Source organism: Oryctolagus cuniculus, chromosome 6 (assembly GCF_051225735.1).
Source record: "Oryctolagus cuniculus isolate XC-2025 breed Fujian yellow rabbit chromosome 6, ASM5122573v1, whole genome shotgun sequence".
Taxonomy (NCBI): domain Eukaryota; kingdom Metazoa; phylum Chordata; class Mammalia; order Lagomorpha; family Leporidae; genus Oryctolagus; species Oryctolagus cuniculus.
In genome coordinates, this window is record NC_142872.1 from 3,805,793 (window position 1) to 3,815,868 (window position 10,076).

Below are 10,076 nucleotides of genomic sequence, written 5' to 3' on the forward strand. Positions count from 1 at the left end.
TCATTTACAGCAAGCGTCAGGTGTCGGTTGGCCCGACCTTGTGTCAGCGCTGGTGCCTGAGGCGCTGGGACTCCCCTCAGGTGTGCCTAGCTTTTGCAAAGCTGGTGGCTCCCAGGTGTGTCAGGAACATTTCCTACGACAGCTCTGCCTGAGGGGACTTGAAGACAAATGTGCCGTCCACAGGCACAGGTGCTGACCCTGCAGCACTGCTGTCGCCTCGCAGGTTGAAGATGCAAGTTCCAGTGAAAATGTGGAGACATAGAAAAGTTAATACAGAGAAGATGGAGAATGAGAGACCAAAGCAAGTGTCAGGAAGGGGCACCTGCTGCCATGAAGCCCAGCCCTTAGTGTGTCCATTATTTCCAGAAACAGACGGCTTGTTCCTAGAAAATAAGCAACACATTCATTTGGATGTCTTAGGGATACTAGCCATTAATGTGTCCCATACTGATACAGATATCAAAACAAACTTTTATGATAAAGCATTTTGACATTGTGGTAGTACTTGTACATTCCATCTAAAATGCTTTTTATTCTTTTTTCTATTTTTAAAGATTTATTATTTTACTTATTTATTTATTTGAAAGCTAGAGTTAGTGGGAGAGATAGAGAGGTCTTCCATTTGCTGGTTCACTCCCCAAATGGCCACAATGGCTGGAGCTGGGCTGATCGGATGCTAGGAGCCAGAGTTTCTTCAGGGTCTCCTGCATGGGTGCAGGGGCCCAAGGACTGGGGCCATCCTCCACTGCTTTCCCAGGCCATAGCAGAGACTGGATCAGAAGGAGAGCAGCCGGGACTCAAACACACCCCTGATGCCAGCACTGTAGGTGCCAGCTTTACCCACTATGCCACAGCACCAGCCCCTCTTTTATATATTTAGAAGGCAAAGTGAGAGACAGACCTTCCATCTGCTGGTTCACCTCCCATTTGCCCACCACAGTCAGGCCAGGCCAGGCTGGACCCAACATCCTAAACCCAGGGCAGCAAATGCAGGAGGAGTGAGGCAGTGTTTTTACACCAGGCATCACATGATCTGCCAGCTCCTCTTAGGAGAAGAACCTCAGGGAACCTCAACCAGCAGGTGCAGCTCCAGGAGCTGCAACTAGGAGGGGCCCATGTCCGCGGCACATTTGCACGGGTGGAACACCGCTCACAACCTCAGATATGGGGAAGCAATGATGAGGAAGCATGAAACTCATGGTGCAACATATTTATGTTAACTTTAATAAAACTCTACTAGGGAGTTACTTACAGTGACTATAGTTAAATGGAGGAAAAGAGAAAACATAAGAGGGGCAATTAAACTGATACAATGCAGGCCTCAGCTTCACAACAGGGAGGCCACTGTCCCAGGCACCAGGCTCACAATGAGCTCAGATCTGCCCCTGAGGTCCCAGGCACTTGGTCACGAGGGCATCACGATGGTGTTCATGGCCTTGAGGCTGCTGTGGGCTTCTTGACAGGGGGCTCCAGCTGGCGGGACAGGGCGTAGCTAACGGAGAGAGCACAGCCATGAGTCCACCAAGAGCCTCAGCTCAGGCCTCCCTCCCAGGGTCTGTCCAGGAGCTGCAGTCCTGGGGCCAGCAGTGCCCATGGGACAGAGCCTGCTGCCCACCAGGGGGCCTGGACAATGCCTCCTGCAGCTGCACAGTAGGGAGAGCCCTCCCCACCCCCACACTAGGCTTCACCTGATTCCTGCCCATCACTCACCTCTCCTTCTCCGTGAGAAACTCCACAGACCGGAACCACACGCCAAACTCCTCATCACGCTTAAAATAATACTTGCTCGCTGCCACCTGCAGTAGTTGGATTTCTTGCAGGACTTTCATTTCCTGGGGATGGAGGGACACACAGGACACTGTCAGGGCCTGGGCTGGGAACGCTGTGGGGACCTGGTAGGGGAGGGGCTGTGGGGTTCTGGGTGTTTCCTCTTAAGAGGCCTCCTCCCCTCCAGCCCATGCAGGCCCCACCTGGGTCTCCGATGGGGGTGCAAACAGCCCCTCCCCAGGGGCTTCTCCTTGATTCCAGTCCTCTACCCACACCCGCCCTAGGGATGGGTCTCCCCTTCATGTGCACCCAGCCCTCCCAATAGAGCAAAGCTGCAGGGGTGATGCATGGGGGTCCCGACCGGGGCCACCTGTGACCCCCAGTGCCCTCCTGCCCTGAGTGAGGCCACAGCTGCTCACCTTATTCAGTTTCTGGAAGCTGACATCAGCCTGCTGGAAGGCAGACAGAGTCCATCAGAACCGCCCCCAGCCGGGCCCAGCCCCGACCCTCCCCTTCATGAGGCCGTCAAGGGGATGTGGGTAGGCAAGGACAAGGATCTGGGTGAGCTCTGGAGAGGGGACGTGGCAGCTGAGGCTCAGGCACCTGCTGTTCTCCCCTGCCTGGTGACAGGAGGGAAACAGAGGCTGGGATGGGCGAGGGTGCTTGGCCATGTCAGTGCTTCCTGACCTTGCTGGGCCCAATTTCTCTTCTGCCCATGGAGCCTACCCGAGGGGAGGCCAAGGAGGCTCAGCCAAGACCTTGTGTAGCTTTGTCCCTCCAGGAAAGGGAGGGGCACCCGGTTGGAGGCCCCGACACTCCCAGGGCAGAGGCAGTGAAGCCCCAGCCCCAGGGATGGCTGCGAGGTTCAGGAGAAGGGGGGGCAGCGCTGAAGGCTAAGAGCGCAGTCCAGACTCTCCCCACCCCGCCCCGCCCCCAAGCCTCAGGGACCCGGCCCACCCCATCTGCCCCAGGATCACTCACATGCACAGAGTCCCCCATCACAGTGTCCAACATCACCAGGTATTTCAGGTAGGTGCCAAGAAAGGGGACGACTCCCTGTGCCACAGGGGATGGTGATGAGCACCTGCTCTCAGCTGCCCCCCGAGCCCTGGCCCCAGAGACCCCTCCACACCAGCTCCTAGACCCTGGCTCATGTCTCCCCTGGGAGCCATCCAGGACCTTGGCAGCCTCCCCCATTCTCCATCCTCCCAGCTACTCCCAGGACAGCAGTCACGGCTAGGACTCCTGCTGGGATGTCCAAGGGCACACAGGCCGTGTGGCCCCCAGCGCCACCTCAGCCCCAAGTGCACTGAGAGTCCAGCTGCCCCAGGCCTTGGCTCTGGTCTCTCTGGTGGAGGCCACTGAGGCAGTGTGGGGACTGCAGGGAGGGCTGGAGGTGGAGGCCCTGCTCCTGTGGCTCGGGCCCCGGTGTGACTGAGGAGTCCCCTCACCCGGGGACACGCACCTTCTGTTGTTTCTGCAGCCTCATCTGTGCTCTCTGCGGATTCTTCTCCCGGGCAGCAAGCTTGAAGGCTCCCTTCTGCCAGGATCAAGGTCAGGGTCTTAGGGCCTGTCCTTCCCACCCCTGCCCACACCTGGGCCCTCTGCTGGGGCATGGCATGTCTGACCCCCTCCCCCAAGTGCACTCTATCTGGATGCTGTGGCTCCCACCCTCACTGGGGGCACCTTGAGCAAGGGGTCTCCCTGGGTCTGCTCCTTGACTGGCGAGGGTGCTGGGCGCCCCCCACCACAGCTGTCCTGACTCAGCAACCTACGCCTGCCCTCCTCCTCCTCCTCACTGTCCCCTGGGAGGAAGGCCAGGCCCTGCACCGCGCATCACCCTTCCTGGTGCCTCACCGACCCCCGTGAGCCCTGCACAACAGGCTCGTCAGCCCCATCCTCTACTTGAGAAATCAGAGGCCATGGGCAATGACCAGCCCAGGGCCACACAGGAGAGCCTGCCCTGTCCCCAGCTGACCGCCACCCCACTGCTTCACCCCAACTCCAGCTGCACCCCTGGCCAGGAGTCCATCAGGGCTCTCTGGGTCCTGGTCCCTGGCCAGGCACTGCCATGGAGAGAGAGGGCCAGGTGGTCTCAGGAGGCCTGGCTGACAGGTGCTGGCCACCCAGCCCCACTGTATGCTCATCCAGCCCCAGCAGGGTTGAGGACGAACCACAGCTTCTGCTGCACATCTCCCCTGCCACTCAGGGAGTGGCCCCCAGGGATCATCTCTAGTGACAGGCAGGGCCTGCACAGGCTCTGGGTGGTGACACTTTGCTCCCTCCCTACCCCCCAAGCACTTGCCCCGCCTCCCAGCCTCCCTACCTTGGTGAGTCGATCTCTGCTCAAGCCATTGTCCTTCTCACACAGGCGCTCAAATTTTTTGCAGCTTTTGCTGTGGAGATGGGAAACCAGGAAGAGCTACTCAGTGTGATGGGAGGATGGTGAGTGCAGCTTCCTTCGCTCGACAGCAAGGAGGATGTACATGGCCCAGGTGAGTTCCCCACTGAGTTCCCTAAGCCCTGGTGCCCAGGGGACAGGTGGGGAGCTCAAGTGGTTCTCCTGGGCCCCTCCCCTCCACTGAGCAGCACCGTTCTGCCTCAAGTTCACCTGCACAGGGAGCTCCGGTGCTGCCCAGGAGCACTATTAAAGAACTGGTGCCTGACAGCAAAGCAAATATCCTGTGGGAAAAATTAGGCAGAAGGTCTAGGGGTCTCGAAGGTGCCATCCCCATGCCTCCCCTTAGAGTCCACGTCTGGCCCCTCCCAGAGTCATGGGGGTTAGTGGTGAGTCCTAGGGTCCCAGGTACACCCTGGTGCTCCTGTGGGAGAAGGCACCCACCTGGAGACTTCTCCCCACGTCTCTTGCAGGCGACAAATTGGGGAGGTCTGTAGAGCAGTGAGGATGGCATGGGCCGAGGAAACGTTCCTGAGGGTCTGGCACTCCTGGAGAGCAGAGCGGATGAGGGAGAAGTCACCTGATCCCCCTGGGCTGACGTCCCCCTCCTGCATCAGATGCCCACAGAGCCACAGGAAGGCACGAGGGCACTGTGGCCACCCTCACAGGGAGAGGATTGGGTTCAACCCACACGGAGGTTCAGGTGGGAGGTGAGCATGCACCCCTGGGGGAACTGAGTCAGGTCAGGCCCCTCCCTGCCAGGAAGGGCCCAGGGTCTGTGCAGGGTCTTCAGCCACAGGGTGTACTCCCGAGGGCTGATAAAGCAAAGTGGCCATTCCCAGAGTGCAGTGAGCGAGGGCCCTGATTGCCCACAGCTGACCTTGGCCACCTTGATCCAGTGCTCCACCACACGGGCCCTGTCCGTGGCCTTCATGCTGGGGTCCCCCAAGCATGTGGTTACTACACAATTTGTCACGCAGTTGAACTGCTGGACGGTGGCATGGACAGTAGAGGCCAGGTGTTCCTTGCCTCTCTTGTTGCTCTTGGTCCAGACGGAGCCCAGGCAGTGGAAGGGCACGACCTTCTGGAACAGCTCCTGGGGAGGAGAGTGTCCCATGGGCACAGCCACCCCCACTCAGAGTGCAGGGGTGCTGTGCATGGGCCTCTCAGCGGTGGGAGCAGCAGCCCACTGTGGGTGCCTAGAGCCCCACGGCCCAGAGCCCATTTTTGGAGAGAAGACACAGAGGTGTTTTCTCCCGGGCATCCTGGCCAACTCCCCATCCCTCAGCCCATCGCCATCAGCCCTGTGCTCCTTGTGTCCATCCCAGCGCACCTCCCTGTGGCAGCTACAACAAGGGCTCTGTTTGCATGTCTGCTCTGGGACCCCGTCCAACTCTGAAGCCTGATCAGTGCTGAGACAGGTAGGCATTCTGGGCAGACTGGCAGGGATGGGGGTCTGGCTGCACCTCAGTGAGTGCCCTGCACCACCACTGGGCCACACCGTGCCCAGCTTTCTGTCTGTTGCTCTGTGCACCTGGCATGAGTGTGTCCCATCTCTGCTGTGCACAGGGGACAGGTGGGTTAGGACATGAGAAACGAGCCCGGGTCACACTGGGGCTGAGACATGAAGCCTGGGCTGACTCAGAACACTGGACTCTGGCCAGGGCTTGAGTGGGATGGCAGGTGCCACAGGGACGCCGTGGTCCTGGCCCTGCCCAGCAGAGCCGGTTGCTCACCGCATCCAGAAGCGTGAGCTGTTCTGCCATCGTCCTGGGGGAGAAGGCGGTGATGTCAACCATCTCCGCCCCAGGCAGCTCCTCTGCAGTCCCAGCCCAGCCAGAGGAGGCCTGTGGAGCTGGCCCTGGTGCTGATTGTGCACATGGGGGCAGGCCCCATGGGGAAGCTGGCCCTGGCTCTGGAGCAGGTCCTGGCTGAGCCAGTGGTGCTGCAGCTGGCTCCAGAGCCAGTGCGCGGAAGGGTGCTGGCCCTGCACGCAGAGCAGGAGCTGGAAGAAGAGAAAGGGTCGCCAACGTGAATCACTTTCCAGTGACCTCTGCAAACCCGAGAGGTCGCACTTCCTGGAAGGGGATTCCAGCCCCAAACACCACCCCTGAGAGACCTGCAGACTGCGCTGCCCCTCACCGTCTGCTTTGGTCTCAGGGTGCTGGGCGTGTCCAGGCAGGGCATACAGAAAGTACACCTGGGTCCCCAGGTCTCCTCCAGGCAGGCTGACAGGCTTGCAGCCCACCTTCATCTTCAGCAGTGGAAGGCTGGTGTTGCCATGGAGCTCTGCCTCGTACAGGTCTCTGCAGCGTCCCAGGAAGGAAGCCATGTTGCTGGGGACGCAAGCGAGGGCAGCGGGGTCAGAGGCTGGCCTTGGCCGTCACACTGCACTGCCTGGGGCCCCTCTGTGACTCTGGGGCCCTGGGCATGCCTCAGCCTGTCCAGAGCATGACCCCACCCCACAAGCCCTCCTGGGTTGCCCCGGCCGTGGGAGACCTGGTCAACAGGGCTGGTGCACACCCCGTGGTGACAGCCTCCCAGTGACCTTCTTTCCTGAGGGGAGGGCCCCCGGCGCTCAGCATGGAGACTCCAGGCAGACTTGGGAGCAGGTTTCTCAGGATGTCTGCAGGTCTGGGCCTCCTGGGGTGGGGGCTGGGAGCATGGTTGGAGCTGGGAAGCACCTGTGCTGGGCATGGACCCCTGGCTGCTCTGCGCCCCAGGCTCCCCTCTCCTTTGCAGGTCTGGGACCCCATTCCCAGCTCTGTTCTCCTTTCCTTTGCGGGGAGTCCCCGGGCCTTGGAACTCTCAGAGGAGTCACAGGAAGTGGGAGATCCACACCCTGTCTGTCCCTCCCCAGCCACAGCCCACATTTCGCTCCCACAGTTTGCAGGGACAGAAGGCCTCTGACTGGACCCACAGTCTGTGACGTCCTAGTGGGGCCTGGGCTCTGACATCCTGGCAAGACCATGGGAGGACGATCCTCTCCCCCTCTGACCCTGTGGACAGGACCCGAGCAGACATTCAGCTGGGAGAGTCTGGGTCCTCCCAGGTCAAGAGGCCCAGGAATGCTATCTGCTTTGCTCGCTGAGCTGTGACGTGTGTCTGCAAAGTGACTGCCCAGTTTTTAACATTCACTTGCTGTGGGGATGAACCACACGGACCCTTGCCAGAGAGCTGAGCGGCCTGGGCCTCACACCCAGTGCCCGGGCCCTGCTCTGTCTGTATCAGGGCCTGGGGCTGGGAGGCCTCCTTTACAGATGGGAAAGCAGGGCTGCTCTCTGTGGGATCTTCCAAACCTCGAGGGCCGTGGGCTATTGAGTCTTGAGGGTGCAGAGACCAGAAGAAGAGGGATGAGTGCAGCGCCAGCAGCCCTGGCCACAGAGCAGGCACCAGGCCCCTGCCATGTCTGCAGTCACATGGTCCCTGTCAACCCCTGAGGCTCACGCCCACACCACCCCACTTCTCAGAGGAGCACACAGGCACAGAGAGCCACGGCTAGGGGGCGGCAGAGGCCTTGTGTTCCTGGAGGGCACAGAAGCTCACCTATGGAATATCTGGTCCAGGAAATACGGAACAGTGCTGAAGTCGCCATAAGAGCACAGCAGAGTGGACAGGTGAGCGATGGTTCTTCCTGGGGAGGCCTGGACCAGGGACTCCTCCAGCTTCGCCCCAGTGCCTGGCTGCAGGCTCCGCAGGGGGCAGACCTCCGCCAGGTGCAGTGTGGACACACCTCCAAACTAGAGGGGACCAGCAGGGACAGGAGTCAGAGGTGGCTCCAGGGACCCCCGACCATGGGAGTCTGGGTTGGGAGAAGACCCCCTCACAGAGGGCATCCAGCTGCACCAGGTGACCCCTCACATCCCTGAGGGTTGGGAATGAAAGGCCCAGAGTGACATTGTTGGCCACACAGAGAGCAGCGTGGGAGAGTGGGGAGGGCAGAGTATCCCCCAGGGAGGCCAACAGCTGGGAGCAGCAGTGCAGAGATGGAAGCTGGTGGTGTCCCGGCCACAGCCCTTCTGCACGGTGATGTGACCGTGGCTGCTCCAGGGGGACACCTCAGCCCCTCTCCCCAGCAAGTGCGGTCTGGGCCTCTGTCTCAGCAGGGCATTAGCTCCTGTGAGAGCGACGGTGACGCTCTGACTCTGCATCCCTGAGTGTGGTTGCATGTGCCATGTGCTCCTGAGGAGGTGATGGACGTTAGGCCAGGCCATGGTGTGGGCCCCAGGTCTGCCGTGCTGATAAGGAGAGGGGACAAGGACACAGAGAAGCACGGGAGAACACGAGAACATGGGAACAGAGATGGGCATGTACAAGCAGGAGACACAGGGACATCCAGCCCCCAGCACTGTGTGCAAACTCCTGTGTGAGAGCCGCCCTCGTGTGGGCCCTGGGCTGTGACTGCCCAGCAGACCAGGCTTCCAGGGGCGCTCTCTGAGGCTGTGACCTGCAGCAGGGCAGCCGGGGATGAGCACTGGAATCCCAGCTGAGCCGCAGGACAAATGTCCTTTCTCATGCAACAGGATGGAGACGGGTGGAGGCTCCAGGGCTGAGACCGAGAGACACACTGCTGATACGTGCATGGAGTAGTCTCTCTCTCTCGAGGGTAAGCCTCACCCCTGTGTGTGGGGTTTGGGTTCTCCGTCGTGGGTTGTGGGGAGGTCTGGAAGCACAGCGGAGCTGACCCCTGCCCGGGATTCCCGGGCTGGGTGGGAAAACAGTGCTGTCCCACACGTGGACGCTCTTGACTTCATATCCAGGGAACCAGTAGTAACCTGTCCCCTGAAAATCCCACCAGGACCCGACATGGGGTTGCCATAACCCAGCTGTCAGTGGGCAGCAGAGGGGTGAGATCTCCTAGGAACGAGACTGGGGTTAGTCACTCGGGTGGGAAACACCAGGACGGGGCCCAGAGGTGCCTATATCCAGGCTCTGGTCCTCGGCCCAGCCTGCTCATCTTGAGTCCCCGCCTGTGTATCTCCCTAGGCCCCTCCCTCAGCCCAGCCCAGCACTGTCCACGGCTGTTGGCCTGACACACCTGTCCATTGCCTGAGAAGATGAGTTCCTCACAGGAATCATTGCTGATCTCCAGCGTGGAGCCCTGCAAACAGAGTGCCCGGAGCCAGGCCAGAAGGTGTCAGTGTCCCACAGGAGACACCCCGTGAGTATTTCCACTCTCCAGGTCACATACGTAGGGACATCTGGGTATACCCCCAGCCAGGAGGACTCCAGGTGACACAGGAGAACTCAGGTGTAACCCCTGAGTACACAAAAGGGCCCCCAACACCCACTTTCCCATCCGCCATCCCTGGAATGGGTACGGACGACACCACAGCCGTCCTCCAACACCTGAATCCTGGTGCTGTGCAGGGAGGGCACCTCCTCTGTTCCCTTCGTGGGGACGGGAGAACAGCCCACGAGGGTCACCAGAGACTCCGGGCCTGGACGGGACTTCCAGGGGCTGCTAAACCCTGTTACCTGTGGCTGCCTCCTCCCCCGTGGCCACAAGTGTCCATAGTGAGAGCTCAGCCAGCGTGTTACACGCTGGAAGAGACCTTCATTCTGGGCTTTGGCTCTGCGAGAGCCTCGCCTTGAAGGGCAGCAGCAAGGGAACATAGTTCTCCCTGCAACGTTTCCTATCAAGTGAGCTGGCAATGGCTACCACTAGAATGTGGGTGCCTGGTTACCAGAGTTCCATGTTCTGTTGTGGCCCGTCACCAAGGAAGTGAGGTCACTTCCTCCAGGTCCAGTACATGGACCCTTCCAGCAGGAAGAGCTCCCAAGGCCCTCTGGGCTGCTGATTGTTCCTCTCCTGCCCGATGCCATCCCCTTGACTGTGCACAATTCTGCAAACACAGCCCCATCCCTCAGTGCCTGGGAGACCTGGATGGGGTCAGGATCCTAGGTTGAA

The 10,076-nt window shown here is 60.2% G+C and overlaps 1 protein-coding gene across 1 annotated transcript; it reads right to left on the reverse strand.

The window, feature by feature from the left end:
• Positions 1–1,312: 1,312 nt before the first annotated feature.
• Positions 1,313–9,471, reverse strand: LOC127487803 (ral-GDS-related protein-like). The gene is made up of 15 exons (XM_089335830.1): positions 9,457–9,471; positions 9,204–9,266; positions 8,961–8,991; positions 8,115–8,184; positions 7,712–7,906; positions 6,308–6,501; positions 5,902–6,170; positions 5,046–5,261; positions 4,610–4,713; positions 4,094–4,163; positions 3,233–3,307; positions 2,749–2,823; positions 2,187–2,219; positions 1,711–1,832; positions 1,313–1,492 (listed from the first exon to the last, which is right to left on the reverse strand). The coding sequence occupies exons 1-15, from the start codon at positions 9,469–9,471 to the stop codon at positions 1,429–1,431; spliced, it is 1,596 nt and encodes a 531-aa protein (XP_089191956.1). The 3' UTR covers positions 1,313–1,428.
• Positions 9,472–10,076: the final 605 nt, after the last annotated feature.

Excerpts from the sequence above, each read along its gene's own strand:
- LOC127487803 (XM_089335830.1), bottom strand. Across the intron at positions 4,714-5,045 it reads ACTGGATCAAGGTGGCCAAG|GAGTGCCAGACCCTCAGGAA; the intron begins GTCAGCTGTGGG and ends TCTGCTCTCCAG. Across the intron at positions 1,493-1,710 it reads TTTCTCACGGAGAAGGAGAG|CTACGCCCTGTCCCGCCAGC; the intron begins GTGAGTGATGGG and ends TCTCTCCGTTAG.